The sequence below is a fragment of the Cricetulus griseus genome, chromosome 4 (genome assembly GCF_003668045.3).
Source record: "Cricetulus griseus strain 17A/GY chromosome 4, alternate assembly CriGri-PICRH-1.0, whole genome shotgun sequence".
Lineage (NCBI taxonomy): Eukaryota > Metazoa > Chordata > Mammalia > Rodentia > Cricetidae > Cricetulus > Cricetulus griseus.
The window spans coordinates 104,890,144-104,914,432 of NC_048597.1; the positions used below are offsets into that span (position 1 = coordinate 104,890,144).

Below are 24,289 nucleotides of genomic sequence, written 5' to 3' on the forward strand. Positions count from 1 at the left end.
TGGAACTCACTCTGCAGACCAGGTTGGCCTCAAATTCACAGAGATCCGTGCCTCCGTCTCCTGAGTGCTGGGATAAAAGGCATGCGTCCCCGCATCAGCCTCCTCCTTCTTTGTATTTAAGACAGTCTTATGTATAGTCCAGGCTGGTCTTGAACTCACTATGTTGCTGAATGCCTGGTCCTCCAGTCTCTGCCTGAGTCCCAGTCCTGGGATTAGAGGTGTGCACCTTTGCCCCTAGTTCATGTGATACAGGGGACACGGGGGTGGGGGTGGGGCACACACAAAGCTTCTTAAGCTTCTTGCACACTGGGTGAACAGGAGCAGAAGGTGGAAGGAGGCCACAGGCCAGGCTTGAGTCTCCACATGCCCGTAAAAGGTAAAAGCGCGTAAAAGGGGAGACCTCCCCAGAACCCCAACCAACCCGCCCCAACCCGCCTGAGCTGCCAGACCCCTGAGCAGGAATGTCTGCCTCTGAGTGCTCCTGTCTCCTGTCTGTGGGGCAGTAGACATCGGAAAGACACAAGGAAGCTGGGCACAGAAGCGCACATCTCTGGTCCCAGCCATGCAGAGGACAAGGCTGGAGGAGTCCTTGAGCCCGGAAGTTCACAACCAACCTGAAAAGCATAGAAAGGCTGGCTATTCCTGGTCATAGAGATTATAAATCTGCTCTGTCACCCCAGCATTTGGGGGACAGAGGCAGGGGCATAAGTTCCAGCCCAGGCTGGCCTTGTAAATGTAGACCCTGTCTTAAAAAAACAAAAATAAAGAGTCCACCTGATAGAGTTGTTCATGTTACACAGTACGATGGAGGGATTAGTAGGAGGCAGAAGGGCAGGAAGGAAACAGTGGAAGTTGAAGAGGAAGTACAGGGCCAGGGAGAGGGTTCAGTGGGCAAAGGAGCTTGCTGCCAAACCTAAGGAACTGAGTTCGATCCTCAGGACCCACATGGTAAGAAAAGAACCAACTGTTATCCTCTGACCTGCACACCTGTGCCATGGCATGAGCCCACACACAACAATAAAACTAATCCTAAAAAGGGAGGAGGTGCAGGCGGTGGCAACCATCAGAGCTTCTTCGTGTACTTTTCAGTGTTCATAATATAATTCTCTTGCCCAGTTTCTAGTGAGTCCCTTGAGGGCAAAACATGGCTTTATTCTAAAACAGGGATACCAGGGGGAAATGTCTCCCTTATAATTGCTTGAACTTGGGATGAAACTTACACCCTCCCTCCCAGTCCTTCCCCAGTCCCTCCAAGGTCATGTGGGTGACAAGAATGCTCTGGCCCTGGGTGCTGACTCTAGGAAGACCCAGAGGGCTCTACAGGACAGGGAAAGGCCACAGCAAGCCTGATGCTGGTGCATCCAAGCCATGTACCACATCAGGCTTGAAGTGGAAAAATGGCTAGGGGTGAGTGCTGGCCCAACACCAGGAGACATAGTTGTCAGCCATGGGGAACACATCCTAAATTAGTGATGTGGCCTGGACTCCGGAGCCCCAGCCCTGCCCAACAGACAGTCACAGAAGGCAGTGTTAAATCTGTGAAAATGTTTATTGCTTCAATCATGAGTTTCTTCCAAAAGGTGATAAAATTTCTCTTCCAGTAGAAAAAGGGACAGTTGCAGAGCGACGGGCCTCCTTGTCCCCTACCCTCTGGGGAAGTACACCAGGCCACCAGGCCAGATGCCAGGGGACCAGGTGCCAGGGGTAGATGGCCCACACCTCTCTACCTCTGACACCACACCTGAAAACTAAGGACCCTGAGGGGCCTGCCACCTTGGCCACTTACAGTGGCCAATTCAGTGTTTAGGTGACATAGCAGAGATTGGAGGAAAAGGACCAGACCCAGCTCCAGAGTACATGTGCAGACCCGTCAGGCCCTGGAACTGCTTGCCTGGCCTTGGCACAAGAGGCTGATGCACACCCAACCCCTAGGAGTGACAGTTCTGTCTTCCATGGGGACTACAGCTTTTAGCCTGAGGGAGGAAGACAAGGGCAGCATGAAGTCGAGGGCCTGGGCAAGGCCAGCTCCCCATGGGAGGGGCTGGTGGCAGTTGCAATCCCCACAGCCTGGCTCACAGGCCACTTAGAAGAGAGTGCCTGTGACTCAGCTGGAGCCTTCAGCAGCGGGTCTGTCCCTGGTCCCTGAGTGATTTTGCACACGCCTGGGCGCATGTGTGCTGTGCAGACAGGTGTGACATCTGGGGGCTCAGGCCATGGCACTGGCGGACTGTCCGCTGAGAGAGTCCTCAAGAAGCGGGGTGTAGGGGCTGGATGGCTGGTCTGACCAAGCTATCAGGTTGGGGGGGCTCGTGGTGTCTTTGGGACCCTGTAGAGAAAGAAGAAGTTCAGTCACCGGCCTGTCACCTACCCCTGCCCTGCCTATCCCTGGTTCACACCCCACATCCCAGTGCTGTCTGCCAAGACCTGAGACACCACCCTCTTACACATGGGGACTCCTCAGTCCTGTAGGTCACTGGGTTTCATCCCCTCTCTTTAGAGACGGGAAAACTGAAGCCAGAGACTGGCAGGACACAGTGGGGAGGGCACAGCAGAGTCCAGAATGAGAGTATAGCACTGTCGCACAGGGAAACTAGAAATGGCCTAAACGTCTGTCCACAGGAGAACGTGTTTAAAACAGAGTCACAGGCCAGTGACTCTGCCAGGATCAGCTGTTAAAAATGACTCTTGTCCATGGAGGTGAGAGACATCTTCCCACCAAATCCCAGCAATGACGGCCTTTGGGCTTTAGGGACACTAGGATATGGAGAAGGATGGAGTAGATGTCGAGAGACTCCAACTTGAAAAGATTTCCCATCTTAGGAAAATGATAAGAATACTGGGTATCTACCCCTGCCCTGCAGCCCCATCCCTCCTTCCCTAGGACAGAGAGACACTGTCACCCCGACATCCCAGCCCTGCCGCACCCTCCAGCTGGGAAGGAAACCACAGCATAGACAGAGAGAGGCTGTGGGTGTGGGAACATCTTCTCCCTGGACCAAAACCAGTCTTGCCTCCCCATATAAACATAGCACCCCAGCATGTGAGAAAGTCCCACAGCAAAGTAAAAACAGGGTGCTGGGGGTAAAGTTCAGAGGTGGAACACACTCAGTAAAAGAGCCCCGGCTTCCATTCTCCGGAACCACAGACGGACAGACAGCAGACAGACAGACAGACAGACAGACAGACAGACAGACAGACAGACAGACTCCGAAGTAAAAGTGAGGCACAAGGCATAGCAGTGTTATGTGCTTGGAATCTCAGTACTCGGAAGACTGAGGCAGGAGGAGTGCCACAAGTTCAAAGCTAGTCTGAGTGAGCCAGCATGCCCTTGTTGCCAGAGAATAAAACAAGAGTTGACTGTAGCTTGGTCTTTCCCAAGAAAAACACATGCAACAAATCTACAAGGCACTGGACAGCCAGGGGAGCCAGGGCACATTTCCCCTCCCCCATGACTGTGTTTGACAGGATAATTTAGAATGGGAGTTAGACCAATGAGAAACAGAGGCTCGAAGCTCGTCCCCAAAGCCACTCTGTACCCTTGTCTATTCAAGGCATCTGACCACACAGCTAGCCCTGCCTGCCACCCCCTTGCCTTATAGCAATGCCCATTTGCCCAGAGGGAGCGTCTTTTTCTTACTCATATAATAAGTGGCCGTGTCTTCCTTCTCCTCCAGGAACAGCAGGCGCCCCTAGGGGCCACCCCCACGCCCAGGTGCGAGGTGCAGTGTGAGGCCCTACCAAGTGAGGGGGCATTGAGGTGGGGTAATCCCCTACGCAATGGCCCAGGTCACCCCACATGATGAAGCTGGTCTTCATTTGAAGACACTGTCCTCTCTAGCACATGACCAGACCTAACTGGAGTGGGGACTCAAGCCACTCTCCATAGCCCAAGGGAATCTTGAAGCCAAACAAAGGCTGGACCAGGCTGGGAAACCCCAGTTTCATTCCTTTTACTGGGGTCTGGGCAGGGTTAAGGCTGTGCAGCTATGGGCTCCATCTGGGCTAATGTGGCTATCCAATCTTTGCTTGGAGACTACGTTTGTCCCCTGGGAGTCCCCTATCTCCCACCTGGGATGTCTTCCCTGCCCTCTGGCATACCAAATATCACCTGAAGAGGCCACCATTGCTGGAAGGCAGCAGGACACAAGGCCCCACTCTCACTCCTCCTGGAAGCCCCACCCACTGAGACCCTTCCTCAGCTCCAGGGACACATGGGATCCACTGAGCTGCAGAGGCCCAGCCTACTTGGCCTGTCCTTCCTCCTGTAGGGCGGTGGCACCACCCTGGACAATCATATACCCACCAGAGTTCTGTTTTATTTCCTTCTCTGACAGCTAACATTGCTGGAAGTAGCCAGTTGGCGCCCAGAAACCCAGGAGCCGAGCTGTGGCCTCCACCCTCCTAGCTCCCTCCAAGGAAGTGTTCACACCCAAGCTGGCTTAAAAGCTAAAATAGCAGCTTCTGTTGGGACACAACTCACCTCTGCTAACCTCAAATTGCAGGGCCCATTGCTCTTCCTGTCACTTCCCAGGCAGGGACACACCCCGTAGGGCTCGGCCTCTCCTTAGCCCTGAACCCTACAGGACCTGGAGATCTTGGGAAAGGGCTGCCCTGGGTCCCTACAAGATGGGCTGCTGAGTAATACCTGCATCGGTGGTGAGCCACCAAGACCACCCAGCCCAGCACTGCATAGGGCAGACACTTTTAGACTGTATTGAGCAATCCGTTATGGATCCTATGTGCTCAGCCTGGTGATCCTATCCTTAGGCCTGGGGCCCAAGTATACAGCTGGCGTTCAACCAATGCCTAAATTACTTAGTCTCTTATTCCAGACTAGAACCAGTGTGTCTTCTGAACCAAAATATCCTTTGAGGTGCAAGGGCCTGCGTTGAGCAAACTGTACAGGACGGAGCACTGAGAAGCAACTGGCCTAACTTTCATCCTCTCACAGGACCTTGTAAACGAGAGTCACTGACTGAAGGTCCAAGAAACTTGAGACAAGAGGGGATCCACTGTGATGACGGCAGGAGGGTGGCTTTCCATGTGGATGACACCCAAGCAGATACTATGGGTGGGGAGGGTGGAACAGGTCTACTGGCTACAGGCAAGATGGGGTGGGGGAGGGGTTACCTGGTACGCACCTACAGCTTGGCTTCTTGCAGCACCGTGCCCTTGGCAGCTGGTGACATCAGAGACTCAGAGTAGGCCTGAATGGCCTCCTTATCCTGCGAGCCCTTTTTACTACCACTCCAAAATAAAAAGCATTTCTCCTGGAAGACAACCAAGCTCGTTTATATTCCACGCTGTGTCACTGGGGAGTCCCTGGGTTCCCCAGAAGCAAAGGGACAGAAGAGGATAGCAGAGTCCTCCACCCTGCATCATGGGTGAACTGCCCCAGAATAAGGGCAAGCAGAGCAACAGAGAGCCACCACAGGCAGCAGGGGGCGGAGATGGCCGCAGAAGGGCAAGTGTGGAGAGTGTTTGGGTTTCTCCGGTCTGGTTCGGTGGAGCTGGGCTGGACTTGCACAGATGACCTGGGGTCTGCTAAGCACAATGTCTCACTTAGCTACTTCCCCAAGTTCATGGAGTTTTCAATCAGGGGCAAATATTAACATAAATTTATTCTCCTTGAGAATGATGTACAGGAATAACATAAGGAGCTGGGTGGTGGTGGTGGTGGTGGTGGTGGCGGCGGCGGCGGCAGCGGCGGCAGCGGCGCACGCCTTTAATCCCAGCACTCGGGCGGCAGAGGCAGGCGGATCTCTGTGAGTTCTAGGCCAGCCTGGTTTACAAAGCAAGTACTAGAACAGACAGAGCTGTTATACAGAGAAACCCTGTCTCGAAAAACAAAACAAAAAACAAAAACAAAAGAATGATGTATGTTTGTTTTTTAACAGCCAGCATGCAGTTAAAAAAACTGAGACGAACACACACACACACACATACATGAGGCCTAGCCTTGTTAGGGCAAGGCTGGTAGGGTGTGGATTGCTGTTTTGGCCTCTGATGAAACCTGCAGGGCAAATAGACTTGACCCTTGACCCCAAGGTGCAGTGAGAAGGGGCCTTCTATTTTTGGATCCCCCTTTCTCCTTCTCCAGTGGTTGACTGGAAGAGACTAGCCCAGCTCTCACTGGGCAGCCACAGGCAACACCACCATCCTGGAAGTCCAGCCCATAACTGTCCATCAGACACTCAAGGCTGCAGTCAATATGGTGAGCCTGGGGCTCCCCGATGCCCCTTTGAGATGACATGAAACTTGGGGCCAGTGCTTGGAAATGGAAGTGGGGTGCTGATGGTTTGAAAGGGATCTGTTCTTCCCACAGCAAGCAAGCAAGCAAGCAAGCAAGCAAACACACCTTCAGAAAGAAAACCAGTAGACTGACTGGGCAGGAAGGCAGGAGTGAAGCCCCCCCCCAAGCAGAAAGAAGGGCCTGTGGTCCCAGGACACCTCAGGTGGGGCCCTGCGGGTGGCCACTGACTCCCGGCCTGTAGACTCCCATCACAGTTGATCACCACCCTGTTCTCAATAGCCCTGACTTCATAAAAACAGCTATTAGCATCATGTGAGGGGACTTGGCCCTGAATTTCAAGCTGTATGTTCTGTTCATTTCTGTAAACCCAAGATTTATGGGCACGGCCTCGAAAACACAATTCTCACCCATGAGTGGATGGATGGCCCTAAGGCCAGAAGGGAACTAAGATTCTAGTCACCCCCCTTTGCTTCCTGCTTTTAGTGGCTACATGCCCTAGGGTTACATTTTTCATCCATTTTTTGCTTGCTTCCTTATATAAGTCACCCACGCCCAGGTCTGAACCACACTATTGCATTTATTTTATTTTCTGAGACAAGGTTTCATGTAGCCCAGGCTGGCTTCAAATTTTACATGTAGCCAAGGATGACTTTGAATTTCCAATCCTCCTGCCTCAACCTCTCTCCTGAATGCTGGGATTACAGGCATAAGTCCACCACACCTGGTATGAAATGGTCACCAGATTTCAAAGATTAAATATGGAAAAGAACTGAGACAGTCTTTATATCTTGTAAATTGATTGCATGCCTTCTCGGCTTTTTAAATTTTTATTTCATGTGTGTGAATATTTTGCCTGCATGCATATGCACCACATGTGTGCCTGTTATATCCCCTAGAACTAGGGTTATAGATGGTAGAGTATCACCATGTGAGTGCTGGGAATCAAACCTAGGTCCTCTGCAAGCAAGAAGTGCTCCCAACCACTGAGCCATCTCTCCAGACCTCCTTTCTTCCTTCTTTTCTTTCTTCCTTCCTTCCTTTCTTCCTCCCTCCCTTCCTTCTTTCCCTCCTCCCTTCTTTCTTTTTCTGATCTTTTTATCACATTTGATCGCACATTTTACTCTGTCAGTGTTGAGGACTGAATGCAGGGCCTTGAATTTGCTAAACAAGCACTCTATTGCTGAGCTACCCCTCAACTCCACATTTTGATATATATATTTGGGTTAAACAAAATTGATAACTAAATTAATTTGTTTCTCTCAACTTAGAAAATTTAAGTTCAAGAGCCCATATGCGGCTCTTCCCACCTCCATCTCATGCCCATCCCATTTTCTGTTATCTTTTACCGTCGATAAATTATCCTTTCTGTTTGGTTTTACATGGCTTTCATTTGCTTCTCTGACCAGGCCAGACCCAAGCCTCTCACCTCCACCTCCAGCAGGCACTTCACAGCACCTGCACCAAGTGGTACCCACTTGCTGGTCAAATGACTGGGTACTTCTCTCAGTCCAGCGCCCACCACGGAGGGTCCCGGGCCTTCCAAGACAGGTAAAGAAGTCAGAGCAGGATGCGAAAGGGGCTAGAACGAGAGCTAGTGCAGGAGATAAACCCGACGAGACCGGAGCACAGAGTCCTGCCGCCCTGCCTACTCACCTGGCTGCGCAACTGGTAGATGACGGGCACCAGCAGCAGGAGGCCGCCCAGCCCCAGCAGCACATACTGCACATACTGAAGTACCTGGGGCATCAGCACCAGCTGCGTGTAGAACGTGTTCAGGGGCTCGCCGCCCATGGCACCGCTCTGCAGCAGGACGGACGGACAGGTAAGGAGGGCCGGCCTGCACGCTGCGCCTTCCAGAACCCTCCCTTGTGTCTCGCCCCTCCCAAACTCAGACCGGAGAGTCCCAGGGCTGCTAGAAGTCCAAGGAGAACTACATTTCCCAGATGCCCTTGCTGTTGGCACTGGCCAATGGGAGATGGATCTAACCCCAAAGACACCCCCACCTTCCCATCCCCCCCTCCCATCTCCCCCCCCCCCCCAAGCGTCAACTCTTTCATCGGTTACAACAGGTCTTAGGATCTGAAGGGTCACGAGAAAGATCAGGTGGCAAGGTGCCATCTCCACCTCCGGGCACCGCCTCAGACAAAGAGGAAGTGAAAACCCGACCCTCAGAAGCCATTAGCAAACCCTGGAGAAGGCTAAGTGGTTAAAAGCCTTGGCTACTCTTCCAGGGAACCCAAATTCTCTTCCCAACATCCACTGGGTGACTCACAACCACCTGTAATTCCAGTTCAAAGGGATCTGATGATCTCCAGGCTTTCATGCAGTACACATACATACATACATACATACATACATACATACATACATACATACATGCAGTAAAAACATCCATACGAATAACTAAATTTAGGTACCAGAAGCTAAGCTAACATTAGCACCAAAGTGAAATAAATAAGCCAGGCCTGCACCTTTTCCACCTGCCTCAGATACACGTAAGCTCCCCAGACTCCCTACTGCCTCAGAGCCTCACCTGCTCAAACCACAGCAATGGGAGGACCACGGGCTCGATCTTCCCTGTTTGCCTAGAAATAAAGGAACACAAAGTGAGTGACCAAAGGTGACCTTGAGAATGGAAGCTATGTTTGGAGTTGGGGTGCTGTGTTGTGTTGCTCAATAGAGCTTTTGGCTACCATGTGCATGGGCTTGGTTCAATTTGCAACACCTCAAAAGAAAATGGGACAGAAAGATGTAAGAGGAGCTTGGAAGGCAAGAGCTCAGTACATTTGACCATCCTTAGCTAAGTTCGAGGACAGCCTGGGCTACCTGAAACCCTGGTTCAAAAAATAAATTAAGGGAGTAGCATGGCTCACCAGGTAATGGTGTTTGCAGCCAAGCCTGATGACCTGAGTCCATCCCCAGGACCCACAAAGTGGGAGGGGAGAACAGGTTTCCAAAAGTTGTCCTGACCTCCACATCTGCATGTACCTGTACCCCGTAGCAAATACATTAAAAAATAAATAATAAACAATACCAATGAGTCCCATCCCATGGAAGCCTGGGTGGCTGCAGTAACAGCTGTCCACAATGCTAGACTTTGGTTCCTTACTGTGACAACTACTGCCAGAAATTGACAGTGCAGAGAGTGCTGGGACAGGGGACAAAGATCTCCATTTCTGCCACCTCTCCATAAATCTATAAAGATTCTAAAGAGTACTTTAGGCAGTGGAACAAATCAATCTTTGGAAGATGGCCTCAGGAGCTCACACCAGCCCACTTTGGCCTCCAGTTTCAAGGGCCTAGGTGAGCCAGATAGAGTGGTGCAGGTCCAAGTTCAAGGCCATGATGGGTTACAGAGTGAGTTCAAGAGCAGCCTGGGCAATTTAATGAGACACTGCAGCAAAATAAAAGTGAAAAGAAGCCTGAGGGTATAATTCAGTGAAAGAGTGCTTTTCCAGCAATCAGGAATCAGGAGTTCGTGTGTGTGTGTGTGTGTGTGTGTGTGTGTGTGTGTGTGTGTGTGTGAGTGAGTGAGAGAGAGAGAGAGAGAGAGTACATGTGTGTGTGCTTGTGCGTATGTGTGTGTGGTATGTGTGAGTGTGTGTGTGGTATGTGTGAGTGTGTGTGTGTCTGTAGGAGTCTAGCTGAGTCAGGTGCTTCCTGGCCTCGGTTTCCCCCACAGAAGGTCAGGGCTAGACTCTAAGTATGAGACCTGTAGGCTCTGCTGGCTTTATTCCACTCAAGCCATGAAGCCCAGAGCCCATCTCTTCCTCAGTCACATACTTCTAAGTGGTTCCCAGGCATTCGATCTGTGACACTGACCAGTGATCAGCTCCAAGGCTGGACTCTATCAGCAAGTTTTTGCCTGGCAAACGTGGAATGGGGCAGGAGCCCTCGAAGTCTCACTCTGTACACATAATTAAAGTAAATCCAGGGAATGATGGTTTAGAGCACTGGCTGCTGTTCCAGAGGTCCCAGGTTCAATTCTCAGCACCCATATAGTGGCTCACAACAGTCTGCAACTCCAGTCCCCTGGGATCCCATGCCCTCTTCTGGTCTCTGTGGGCATTGCACAGACATGCAAGCAGGCAATCTATTCTATTATGGGGAGACAGTTTTGGATTGACCGATCTGACTGTCGAGGGAAAGGGGGAATGATGGAGTATCAGGGTGCAGGCTGGATCTCCATCCAGAGCAAAGATGCCTTCATAAGGAAGACAGAAGTGGATGGACCCTTCTCTCTTCCCATGCCTTGCATCCACCAATGTATGAAGCCTCATGGTCCCTGATGCCTTCAGATTTTCCACACCAACCTACTCACCCAATGCCCTTGACAGCTTTGATGTAGAGGCTTATCTGCAACTTCACAGAACAGTTCATGGGGATCCCAGTGACCTGGAACAGAAAACAGTAAGGAGAGCTATAAGACCATGGAGGCCATGAGGCTAGAGAGATGGCTCAGAGGTTAAAAGCACTGGCTGCTTTTCCAGAGGTTCTGAGTTCAATTCCCAGCAACCACATGGTGGCTCACAACCATCTATACTGAGATCTGGTGTGTGTATACATAATAAATCTTAAGGGAAAAAAAAAAGACCATGGAGGCCAGCTCCAGCTCTAGGGACCCCAGAGGCTTCTCTCCCACATGAACCAGCCAACAAGCTGGGGTAGCCACCCTTCTGGAAATTTCCCATGCACACACTAGGTAGGCTCTCCCTCAGGAAATACATGTTTGCCAAAGGGATCAGACACCTGCCACCTCAATGTCCTCTCTATAGAGCTACTTGCCACCAGAGGGGTAATCTCCATCTGGGTTTTGTTTTTGTTTTGTTTTGTTTTGGTTTTTCGAGACAGGGTTTCTCTGTAGCTTTGGCTGTCCCAGGCTGGCCTCAAACTCACAGAGATCCACCTGCCTCTGCCTCCTGAGTGCTGGGATTAAAGGCATGTGCCACCAGTACTTGGCTTGTTTTTTTGTTTTTTGTTTTTGTTGTTTTGAGACAGAATTTCATATGGCCCAGGCTGGACTCCAACTTGCTATGTAACCAAGGATGATCTTGAACTCCAAATCTCCCTGCCTCCACCTTCTGAGGGCTGGCTCATGCCTAACTTTGCAAGGTGCTGGGATGGAACCCAGGACTTTGTGCATGTCAGGCAAGCACCCTATCTACTGAGCTATATTCCCAGCCCTCATCTAGCTTCCTCAGACAGTGCCTCCCAAGTGTGGGGCACGTGCGGTTAGGATGGCTTTTTCAATCTGTTTACAACATTGCTCACTCACTCAGGAAGCTTACTGCAGGGCCTGATCCAGGGTCAATACATTTAACTGTACAGCAGCTCGAATTGCAACCTTTTCTCTTTACTCGTAGTAATTTAGGGTCCTGCCACTGCCTAGCAGAGGCAGCAGCAGAAAAGCTTCCCACACGTGGCTCCATTTTTAAAATAATAGTAATAATAATCACTAGGAGAACTGACACATCATTTAAATCAGGAGGAAAGCTCTAGAATGAAATGAGAGAAGGTTGGTGAAGAGAGAATTGTGATTGCGGCTTTGTGCTGTTTTCTGGGAATGCAGTTAGCCCTGTCTAGATCATGTGACTCTTGCAAGGATGATGGAAGCAGAAGGCCACCTCTCATGCCATAACCACCCACAACAGAGGACAAGGACATTGCCTTTCCTCTGAGCCCAACACACTCAGGGCAAAGGGAAACTGGGCAAAGGCCTCCACAAACTGGATATGACTTGCAGACAGAAGTGTGGGGATCACAACCCTGCAGACAGCTCTGCTGGGGTGCGCTGAGCAACCCTCTCCAGGAGCTCTGCCAGAGTCTTGGAACCTGAGCTCCAGGGGGTCCCCCACCCCATAAGCTAGGGTGTTGGCCTCACCATGCCACACCCATTTGCATAGACAGTTAATATTGGGCACCTGTGTCCTCGGGGAGTCTGGAGCATGGACCTGCCTCAAAGAGAGGGGCCCACAGGACAGGACAGGTCTCGGTCAACACCCAGGCTCTTATACTGGGGGAAGCTTTCCTGGCATAAAATACTTCCTATGTGCCAGGCTTCTTGCTGGGGAGTTAGGCATGAGCTGGGGAAGATATCAGACAACTTCCTCCCATGTGTCTACCCTTCCGCTGCAATAACCCTTGGCTGTGAGCCAGGTATAGAGATGCACTTGGAAGCTGAGGCAGAAAGATTGCAAGTTCAAGGCCAAATGGAGGCCTGGCTCAGAACCAGAGCATCTGTCATGTGTGAGAGAGGCCCAGGCTTCCATCACGCCCAGTAAAACAAAAAGTTTTCACAAAATGCCTTCAGGATGTCACGGGTGTTCATACAGGATAGGAGCCCTAAGAGTCCCCAAGTTAAGGCTAAGGACAGTAGCCTGACTAGTCACAAGTGACCCAAGGCAGAGAGAAGGGCTGTGCATCCCAGAGAGGGCCTGTGTCTGAGTGTTACCCTTCTGACCCTGGCTGGTGGATACAAATTAACACAGGACAAATCCCCCACACTGATTTCTCTGTGAGTCACTGTGGCCCACACTGATGTCTCGAAATCTTTAGTGTCTTGACACTGTTCAGGATATCTCTAGTGCAAGAGACGTCCCAGCTGATACTTCTTAATTAATTTACCACCATATATCTTTTTTATAGTCCCCAATAAAAAAGTAACGACATCACTGAACTATGGAATTGGGGACCTTGGATGGCTCGAAGTTCTAGAAGCCACCACTGTGGAAGGAACTGGGCTCCCCTGCCCCAGATCGAGCCAGCTCTGTGCTAGGGGGTGAGAGAGGTGAACAGTAGCTTGTAGCAACCCATAGAAACCAGGCACAAAGCTTACCGGATGGATGTCAAGGAACAAAGAATGCTCCCTTGGGTCAGGGTTCAGACCCAGAACGGCTTCTGATAGCACAGGGTCTGCATTGTAGAAGTGAGGGTGTGACAGAAACAGGGGTGCACCTGGAGGAGGAGAAGGACAGAGTCAGAAAACAAAGGGGTTCACATTGGCCTGCTGGGTGCCAGGGGTGCAGGACAAGGAAGGAAACAGACCTATAGTGGGGCATTAACAAGATGTGGACATCGGTGACCAGGCAGGGAGAACCCTTCCTTCATTGTGTAAAGAAGCTGGGCACAGAATATGGGGAGGGTGGACGGAGCCAGGGTGGCTGACCCCAGTGGTGGGGTTGGGTGGAGGAGGGGAAAGGGCAGCTGCTACCAAGCAAAGGAAAGGCATTCCAGGTGGGAGTGTGGCAGAGGTGAGAGAATGAAGGAGGCCCCAGGGCTGGTGGTGCAAGAGGGAATCATGGCACATGAAGATGAAAAGGAAAATCAAGGTCACATGAATTTGTGAGCGGAAGCTGCGTCTGAATGGTGAGCCAGGCACTCGGGCTGCTTCTGCAAGCATCATAGCTCAGGGGTGCATATGAGCGGTCTTTGGCATCACAGGAGGAGAGAGGGAACAGCCCCATCAAAAGATTCCCATCCAGGGTCCCGAGTCAGGACCTTGCCATCAATCAAGCAAAGTGGCCCAACACAGCCATCTCAGGACAAGAGTTACCGGCCTCCCTTAGGAGGCCACAAGGCGAGCTGGGGCAACAGATCTGCTGAAGGGAGGTGCACTGTTTTTCAAAGCTGTGCTTCTTAAGCCTTTACATTCCCAACACTTAAATTAAAAAAGAAAAACCTTGGGGCTGGAGAGGCAGCTCAGTGGCTAAGAGTGCTTCTGCTCTCCCAGAGGACCTGGGTTTGGTGCCCAGCACCTATGTCAGAAGGCTCACAACTGCCTATAATTCCAGCTGCCTGAGATCAGACACCTCTGGCCTCTCAAGGGACCTGCATTCATGTGTACAAACAAACACAAAAATAAAATATATATATATATATATATATATATATATATATATATATATATCACATAATTAAAAATCACACAAATCTTTAAAAACCAAAGGCAGGTAAGGGGTTGGTTGGTGGCCCTTGCCTTTAATCCTAGCACTCAGGAGTTTGAGGCAAGCCTGGTCTACAAGAGCTAGTCCTAGGACAGGCTCTAAAGCTACACAGGGAAACCTTGTCTCGAAAAACCAATAAATAAATAAATAAATAATTAAAAAAACTTTCCTTTTCATTTATACAAAAAGGGGGAAATATTGCGAGCTTTTGATTGTACTGTGTAAAGATATGTCACTGTGATTGGTTAAATTAAAAGGTAAATGGCCAATAGCTAGGCAGGAGGTATAGGTGGGACTTCTGGACAAAGAGAGGTCTGGGAAGAAGAAAGGAGTCACCAGCTAGATGCAGAGGAAGTGGGACATGCAGGAGAGGTAAAAGCCATGAGCCACATAGATGAATATAAATGAGTTCATTTAAGTTATAAGAGCTAGTTAGAAACAAGCCTAAGCTAAGGCCAAGCTTTCTGGCTGGTGGGACAGAGAAGGACTCTTTACAGTGGAACAAGAGGCAAATCACCCCATGCTTGCCTTTAGTTTGGAAAACCCCCTCTCCACCCTCCCATCCAATCTGTGAAAGGAGACACGAGCAAACATCAGAAGGCCATTTCTTTTCTTTCTGTTTATTTTTTATTTTTTTGGTTTTTTGAGACAGGGTTTCTCTGTATAGCTTTAGAGCCTGTCCTGGCACTTGCTCTGGAGACCAGGCTGGCCTCGAACTCACAGAGATCCGCCTACCTCTGCCTCCCGAGTGCTGGGATTAAAGGCGTGTGCCACCAACACCCGGCCAGAAGCCCATTTCTATAGAAGGGATACCGTGGATCCTAGGGAAATGAAGCTGCCACCTAACCAGACCTGGAAGGCACAGATTCTAACAGAGTGTCATGGCTGCCAACTCAGCCTGCAGCAGATGGCACGCCCATTTGGCTTTCTAACAGCATGTGTGCTTCATCTTCTATTTTTATTTTCAAACACCCTCAGAGAGACGCACCCGGGCAATAAGTATAATTAATTTATAGCTTTATGGCCCATGTATCCAGACTTAACTGCTCAGGATTACCTCAGTTGTGATTAAGGGACGTTCTAGGAAAGGTCCAAGGCCCTCCCAAGACAGGAAGATGAGACACAGGGAGTCCTGAGTCCAAGAAATTCTCATGACCCAGAGGGGGAAAGCTATGTGTATTCTTTACCATCAGATAAAAATGCCACAGAAATGTGGCCTCAGGTGCTCCCTCACATCATATGCAAGAATCTTCTGGAAAAAAGCTTATAACAGTGAAATGCCAAGAGAGAGCTCCATGAGCCAGGAAGCATATTACCACTGTGGAATACTACACAATAACCTAGAGGACACACTCAATCACACACCATCTTGCAGATGGACCATATCAACGTGACAAGGGGTGGCATCAGGGAATGAGGGGCAAAGAGCACACATCATGACTCCATCTACGTAAAGACCAAAACCAAGCAGAGAGCCGGGAGATCAAAAGTCAGGCTGGTGGGCAGGAGGAGCAGGGAAACACTGCATCCGCCTTCGTGGGGTTGTTGTCGGCCACCCGGCTGTGCTCCCTTTGCAGTTTTCAAACTGCTCATATCATTTGAGCTACCCCCTCCTCTTTCTTGTTCTCCTCACATTTAAAAAAGGTAAGCAATGGGGTGGTTGGGAAAATGGCTCAGTCGGTAATGGCTCTCCTGTGTGAGCATGAGGACCTGAGTTCAGGTCCCCAGCACTCACATAGAAAACCAGATATGGCAGCGCACATCTGAAACCTCAGTCGTGGGAGGCAGAGACAGGTGAATTCCTGGAGCTGGACAGGTCAAGGGTTAGTGAGAGGATCTGTCTCAAAACACAGAGAGTGATGGAGGAAGACACCTACCTCTGCCCTCCCTGCACAACCGTGCCTGCACACACATGCCTGTGTCCTCCCCAACAAACAAAAGAACAAGCTACAGACACAAGTACACTTAGATTCTTTGGCATATATGAAATTCTTTCCCTGCCAGCAAAGAATGTCGGGATGTCACTGTTCCTGCAGTGTGTGCCACCCACCCTGGCCAATCAGCACAGCCTAAGCCTGGCCTCAGTGACTAGGAGCAACTGGAGCAAACTCTGGGACCATGCACTGAGGGGAAGACAGAGCTAGGATTGTGGATACAGATTCCTGCCCACAGACAAGCCCTGGATCCCGTGCCTGTGTAGGGCTCTGCCCTGGAAGCTTGAACCCCACTAACCAACATGTTCCCCAGTCAGGCCAGGCTGGCTCTATGCAGCAGGTGACTCTGTAGGCTCTGTCTTACAAGGGGAAATCGCAGAGTAGGATCTGTCATTTCTTCACTTCCCTTCTTCACCCCCCCATGGCAGTATCCCCAGAGCTCACTTCTCTAGTTATAAGATAGTGTTCCACTCAAACAGGCTCTGAAAAGTCAGAGCCAGTCAGAGAGAGGCTGCGTCCACCAACCACCAGACCCAGGTCACCAGCCTGCCTCAGGCCTAATGGTTTCTTTTTTTCTTTTCTTCCTCCCTCTCTCCCTCCCTCCCTTCCTTTCCGTTCCTTCCTTCCTTTCTTTCTCTCTTTCTTTTGTTTTTTGAGATAGGGTGTCTCTGTGTAGCTTTGGAGCTTGTCCTAGAACTCACTCTGTAGAACAAGCTGGCCTCAAACTCACAGAGATCACCCTGCCTCTGCCTCCTGAGTGCTGGTATTAAAGGCATGTGCCACCACCACCCATCTGGGCTTTCCAGTTTCTGTCTCTGCATATTTTAACACTTTGTGAACCATTATTATAAGGTTGTGTGTGTGTGGGGGAACGGACACACAATGGCACAAGGTTTGCAGTCTAGGGAGGGGACAGGCAAAGAAGGGTTAAATAACATCGGCTGCCATGAGCAGGCACTAGGGAGGGACAAAGAGAATGTACAGAGAATGGCCAGAGGGCCAAAGAGGTCCAGAAGATGAGGGAGGGCCTCTGAGAGGGTATGAACAGAGGAAGCTTTTAATTTCACATTGATTCACATCTGGCGCAATGTGACCTGGCAAAGGACGGAGGGGACCACAGTGGCAGACTGGGGAAGACACTAGTGGGAAGGAGAAACACGACGTGGGAGGTACCTGGAGCTGCCTAGGCCTGACCACCAGGTGAGGGGTGCAGCCTGGAGCTGACACCCAAGTATCCAAATTGAGCAACAGAGGTAGGGCATAGCAGGGTCTGGCACACAATTAGAACTCAGAGTAGATGCCAGGGGACACAGCCAGAACCCGAGATTTATACCCAACTCGGCTGAAGAGGAAAGTTTTACCAACAGCAGAGTTGCCAGTTAGAGTCTGCCAAGTCATTGCTCCTCAGCAGGTGAATGGCCCCAAGGGGTGTTCCACCCACATTCTAACGGGCAAAGGAGTTACAACCATAGCCACCAGGCTAAAAATCGGCTGTCACTCAGATTCTTTAAGTCTCACAGTGTCCCCGATCCAGTTAGCCTCTGGGGTCCTGAAAACTGTGGAGCTGGGCAGAGGAGGAGGTCAGAGAATGAAGTGTTTTGGGGATCTGGTGTCAGGGTGTGTGGCCACAATCCCGGCACACAGGAGGCAAAGGCAGGAGGGATGGAAGTTAGAAGCTAACTTGGGCCACACAGCACTACCTGGTCCCAAACTGGATGCTAGGTTGAAACGAAATGGCCACAAGCCAAGGAATGTGGTAACTCCAGAAGGTGGAAGGGGATGAGGGCAGACTCCTCTCCATGACCAAGAATCAGGGCCCATTGTCAGATCTTAACCTCAGGGCAGGACCCTTCGGACTTCGGAGCAACATAGCCTGTGGATAATGAGTGCTGGTGGGACATTTATCAGGGTGCTGTTATCTTTTCCACTTATCTTTAGCTCCCTATCTGTAGCACTGAGATCATCAGGGGTGCAGAGACCAGAGATTAAAGGGACTGCAAGCTGGAAGATAAAATCCTGGTGCCACCTTCACCTCAGCCTGGAGGCGGGGACGGAGCACCGACAGAACACTTACCAAACCTGCAAGTGCTGACATTTTGAATGCCGGATTCAAGGCACGGGCAGAAACCTTCATTGGGTGGGTAAACAGACCCATTGGCAAACAAAGTTTTAGGGGCTGTGAAGCGATAGGTGGGGATGCCTTCAAACACCCCTGAATCATGGTAGGTGAGCTTCATAGACCTGCAGGGAGGAGGCAGAGTGAGAACTATTCTTAGTATTCTACTAGGGAGGAGAATCAGGAGATCACGGTCATTCTTGGCTACATAGCAAGTTCAAGACCAGGCTTGATGGTATGAGATTCTGTCTCAAAAAAATCAAAATAAAAACAAAAACAAACAAAAACGAATGGGGGCAAAGTCACACCCATACTGCCCACCTGGAAATTTTCTCCTTATTCCCCAAACAATAAAGAAAGCCAGCACTTGACAGGGTCTTGTTGTACTAAGCGTGGTCAGTCACCTGAGAGAGTTTGAAGTTTACAAAGCCCCATCCACTTCCACTTCCAATGAAATCTCTCTCTCTCTCTCTCTCTCTCTCTCTCTCTCTCTCTCTCTCTCTCTCTTTTCTGTTTTTAAGACAGGTTTTCACTGTGTAGCCCTGTCTGTCCTGGAACTCACTCTGTAGACCAGGCTGGCCTGGAACTCACAGAGATCTTCCTGTCTCTGCCTCCCAAGTGCTGGGATTAAAGGCGTGTGCCACCACTGCTTGGCACTATGCTCTCTTGAGCACAGAGGACTGTGGAAGCCAGGGTTTGGGCAATGGTCCCAGCATTTGGACAATGCTGAGGAACAATCACCATGGCCCTGCTGTCACCCTGCAGTGGGATGCCACCTGAAGCTTCCCTCACTCCTCCTTTTTCACTCCACCAGCCAGGGGCCTCCTAGGTGCTGTTCAAACACACCCCTTCCTGCCCCAGGACCTTTGGATCCCATCTCTTTCTCAGCCTGGAATGCAAACATCAGACTAGTTCTCCAGACTGCCCTTGTTCCATCCATTCACCCTGTTGTCTAACCTCAGACACACATACTTCTGATTGAAACAAGGACTGGGTAGCCTACTCTGTCCATGGCCAGCGCGCACGCGCGCGCGCACACGCACACACACCCCACAAACATACACACACACACACACACACACACACACACACACACACACACACACACACGTTTGCCAGATCCTCAAAATGAGAAGAGTCAAGAGCGCTGGGTATAGTGACTCACGGCTTTTCTACTAGGACTGGAGAGGCAAAGGCAGGAGGATCTTTGTGAATTCCCCGACAGCCAGGGCTACACAGTGACACCCCATCTCAAAAAAAGAAGAGTACAAATGGGACGGACTGCAAAAGGATAAGACACTGGATCTCTCCCCTCTCTTTCCTTTTATTTTTTTCTTTATGTAGCCCTGTAGTCTCTCTATATAGCCCTGGCTAGCCTGGAACTGGCTATGTAGACCAGGCTGGCCTCAACATCACAGGGATCCACTTGCCTCTACTTTGTGTGCTGGGATTAAAGTGCACAACACCACTGCCCAGCTGACACCCAGATTTCTTTTCTTTCTTTCTTTCTTTTTCTTTTTTTTCTTTTTTTTTTTTTTTTTTTTTGGTTTTTCAAGACAGGGTTTCTCTGTGGCTTTGGAGGCTGTCCTAGAACTAGCTCTTGTAGACCAGGCTGGTCTCAAACTCACAGAGATCCACCTACCTCTGCCTCCCTAGTGCTGGAATTAAAGGCGTCTGCCACCAATGCCCGGCGACACCCCAGATTTAGAATAATATTTCAGATAAGTAAAATATATCTAACAAATAAATATTTTAGTCAAATAAAACATTATTTTCATACAATGTGATAGTAATTCTTGTCAATTTGACATATCTAGAATCTCCTTCGAGGAAACTCTCAATTGAAGGCTGTCTAGATTGGGCTGGCCTCTGAAACTGTCTTGATTCCCTTAAGATTCAGCCTATGGTATGCGGCACCACTCTCTAGGTTTGGGTCATAGACTATATAAGAATGGAGCCAGCTATCTGAGTCCTAGGCATGAGCCCACTCATGACTCTCTGCTTTTGTAAGTGAACTTACTAGCTGCTTGGAGTTCCTGCTTTGGTCCCCACCCCCACCTGCAAGGATGGACCATAATCTAAAATTATAAGCACGGTTTGTTTTCTAATTTATGCAACAGTACTGGGCTCAGAGGATCTTACCGAGTCAATGGTGTTGACCCTTGTGACTGTGTAAGAAAATGTCTTTGTTTTTGGAGAGCACTCCCTGAAGGGTTGATGGAGAGGGACACCTGGCCTGCATCCCACTCTCACAGGGTTCTAGACGAGGGCAAACAGAGGAGGGTGCAGAGCAATGGTTCCAGGGATGAGGAAAATAGAAACACAGAGAACAACTGGCTGGGGTGTGGATGAGCGTCTCACAAGAGCTCTGAGGTCAAGGGCTGGTCTCAGGGTGTGTGTGTGGAGGAGGGGTGCTACTGGATTGGGGAAATCTTTAAAAAGTGGGATCTATGACTGGTAGTGGTGGCGCACGCCGTTAGTCCCAGCACTTGGGAGGCAGAGGCCAACCTCTTCTACAGGCTAGTTCCAGGATAGCCAAGGCCACACAGAAAGATCCTGTCTCGAAAACAAAGTGGGATCTAATGGTAGGGCTTCGGGTCATTTAGGGCGGCCTTGAAAGGGGCTGTGGGATCCCAGGTCTTCCTTAGTTTCATGTTTGCTTCCCAGCCCTGAGCTGAACATCTTGCTCAGTCACAGGCTTATCAGAAGCACTAATCTGGCTGCACCCAGGGCCTCGTGTAAACCAAGCAAGTGTTGCACCGCTGAGCCACACCCCCTAGGCCTCCCACCACATAACACCGCCTGCCACATGCTCAAAAGCCAGTTTGTTCCTGTACGGAAAGCTCAAAACCTGAGAGAGAAACTCAACTTTTCATTTCTCTTTGTGTCGAGTATACAGATATTTTTATGTCTGTGGTTGTGTTTGTGTGTGTGCGCGTGTGTGCATGCCTGTGTGTTGTAGGTCAGAAGCTGACACCAGATTTCTTTTTCAATCACTCTCCACCTTATTTTTTTTTTTTAAGATTTTACTTATTGTGTATACATTGTTCTGCATGCATGCATGTCTGCATACCAGAAGAGGGCACCAGATCTCATTATAGATGGCTGTGAGCCACCACGTGGTTGCTGGGAATGGAACTCAGCACCTCTGGAAGAGCAGCTGGTGCTCTTAACCTCTGAGCCATCTCTCCAGCCCCTCCACCTTATTTTTGAGACAGGGTCTCTCCATGAACCTGGAGCTGATCCACTCTGCCAGGCTGGATGGCTTTCCAGCTCTCTCCTGTCTCCACCTTGCCAGTGCTAGATTTCTAGACACACACTGCTACTGAGTTCTGGGAACTGAACTCGGGTCCTCTTGCTAATGGTGAACACTTTACTGACCAAGCCTCTCTGCAACCCTGAGCCATCTCAGTCATCTCTGTCACCGACAGAGGCTGGGCTGAAGATATTTTCTCTAAGTCTGAACTTAGGGGAATGGGGCAGACCACTTGAGGCCCTGGGTTCCATTATTAACAACACACATACGCACGCACGCACGCACGCACGCACGCACGCACGCACGCACGCACGCACGCACGCACGCACGCACGCACGCACAATTAATGGGCTGGTGAGATGACTAATGGTTAAGAGCACTTACTGCTCCTCTTGAAGACTTAAGTTCAGTTCCCAGCACCCACATTGGCGGCTCACAACCACCCATAACACAAGCTCCAGGTGATCCCACTCTCTCTTCTGGCCTCCACAAGCAGCTGCATGCATGAGCACATAACCCATACAGATACACATAATTGAAAAATAGTAATACTTTTAAAAAAGTAACAAAGTTCTGCTTTTGAAAGTACCCAATGGGACACAGGCAGGCACCAAGGCACAGACTTTGCTCACCCCATCATGGCTGTGCTCACACCTGGCACAGAGCATAGTTATCTATGTTAGCTAGAAAGGCAGAGGGTTCTAAGGTCAGCCCAGTGAGTTCCCAGGCCAAGGTCACCTCCAGCGTGGCCAGAATGGAACAGCTAGGGCACCACTTGGGAATGGGCTCAGAGATGCACCATGTCTTCTCAGGCAACAGTTGGGACCCTGGGATGGTGAAGTCCAAGCTACAAGACCTCAGCACACCTCTGAGGCAGGGGAGTTGGAGATCGGTAGACTGAGAGGGAACTTTACCTCGAAGTCAAAGGTTCAGAGACCCCAGCCCTCTAGCTCACCTGAGACCTTGACCTTTTCCTGCCATCACCTGTCACTACCACCATCATGACAGCTCTCTGGGCTCTGCCTAAGCTGTGGCACCCATGAAAAGTCAAGGCAATCAGGCTACATTCTTGTACTCTTAGACACCAGCAGGGACGTGGGGGGGGGGCTGTTTGGGAGGTTGATGAACTTTCAAGGTGCAAATCCTCATGCAATGGAAATCCAAAATAAATCCCCCAAGTCACCTCTGTCAATGGAAATCCAAAATAAATCCCCACCCCCCAAAGTCACCTCTGTCAGGTATTTTGTCACGGTGACAAGAAATAAACTGAGCCATAGTACACAGAGGGCCAGGCATTTTTAGTACACACCCCAGGAGCTACCTGAGTGGACCCTAAATCATCTCAGAAGCAGATTCACCTGTACAGTGTGCCCATGCAAGTTTTACCTGCAGGCTTCCGGACTGAAGAATTCCAGCGAGGACTGGGGTGTCATGAATGGTGCCCACATCTGCCCGGAAGTGCCATTGATCATGTTGCACTGCTCTGAATGCCAGTAGTTGACCTGTGGGAAGACAGGACAACCCTGAGGGACAGCCAAGGCTTGCATCCAATACATGCTCCAGTGCAGATATCATCATACCCAACCCTGGCACAGAATAGGCTGTGAGGACAGAGCATCCAGCCCAGCTTCCTGTTCCCCACAGTGGGCCTGAACATACAGCATTGCTTGGGACTCAGTTAAGTCATCCGTACAATGGGCCCATTGCCCACATCTTCCTGCTTCCTCCCCAGTAGAAGTCAGCATACACACCCTGCAAACAAGGAAAGCTGGGAAATGCCAGCTTTAAGGCGACAACAGGAGCAGCTGAAGACCTGGAAATAGAATCCATCCATCAGAGTGCCTACCTCTAGTCAGGAAGATTAGAACTCAGAACCAATACTCAAGCCAGCTATGGTGGTGCATGCCCTAAATTCTAGCACTTGGAGGCAGAGGCAGGTGGATAGATCACTTGTGAATTTGAGGCCAGCTTGGTCTACAGAGTGAGTTCCATGGCAAGCCAGGGCTACTCTGAGTTTAGTGAGTTTAGTGTCTCACAAAACTAAAAATGAAGAAGAAGAAGGAGGAAGAGGAAGAGGAGAAGGGAGGGAGGGAGGGAAGGAAGGAAGGAAGGAAGGAAGGAAGGAAGGAAGGAAGGAAGGATGAATCTAGTTAATGTGAACAGCACCCACTGACAACAGCTGCTGGCTGGGTGTGTTAGCACACACATCTATGATCTAAGCACTCAGGAGGGAACTGAGACAGGAGGATTGAAAGTTTGAAGCTAGCCTGGGATACAAAATGAGACCTTATTTCAAAATAATAATTTAGCAGGGTGGTGGTGATTTAGCACGCCTTTAATCACAGCACTCAGGAGACAGAGGCAGGTAGATCTCCGTGAGTTTGAGGTCAGACTGGTCTACAGAGCAAATTCCAGGATAACTAGGGCTACACAGTGAAACTCTGTCTTGAAAAACCGAAAGAAAGAAAGAAAGAAAGAAAGAAAGAAAGAAAGAAAGAAAGGAAGGAAGGAAGGAAGGAAGAAAAAAAGAAAAAGAAAAAGAAAAAGAAAAAGAAAAAGGACAGTGACGTGAGATGGCTCAGCAGGTAAAGCTTGCCTAGAGTTCCCCGGTGAGGGGCTGGGGGTATGCTCAGTGGTAGAGCTCCCACCTAGAATCCCCTAGTGAGGGGCAGGGGGCTTGGCTCAGTGGTAGAGCCTCTGTAAAGAATGCACAGGGCCTAGGCTCCATCTTCAGTAACTGACAAACACAACAGCACAAAAACACAATATACACAAAGACGTCCTAAG

At 50.1% G+C, this 24,289-nt stretch overlaps 1 protein-coding gene across 1 annotated transcript in view; it reads right to left on the reverse strand.

Annotated features, from left to right (window-relative positions):
* Nucleotides 1–2,225: 2,225 nt before the first annotated feature.
* Scarb1 (scavenger receptor class B member 1) overlaps nucleotides 2,226–24,289 on the reverse strand; it is a 68,831-nt gene continuing 46,767 nt past the window's right edge. Inside the window, exons 6-13 of the mRNA NM_001244848.2 lie at nucleotides 22,889–23,004; nucleotides 18,205–18,371; nucleotides 13,089–13,207; nucleotides 10,575–10,648; nucleotides 8,787–8,838; nucleotides 7,907–8,053; nucleotides 5,142–5,270; nucleotides 2,226–2,326 (exon numbers count right to left, since the gene is read on the reverse strand). Coding sequence (NP_001231777.1) covers nucleotides 5,142–5,270; nucleotides 7,907–8,053; nucleotides 8,787–8,838; nucleotides 10,575–10,648; nucleotides 13,089–13,207; nucleotides 18,205–18,371; nucleotides 22,889–23,004 — 804 coding nt within the window. The 3' untranslated portion in view covers nucleotides 2,226–2,326. The remainder of the gene's footprint in view (nucleotides 2,327–5,141; nucleotides 5,271–7,906; nucleotides 8,054–8,786; nucleotides 8,839–10,574; nucleotides 10,649–13,088; nucleotides 13,208–18,204; nucleotides 18,372–22,888; nucleotides 23,005–24,289) is intronic.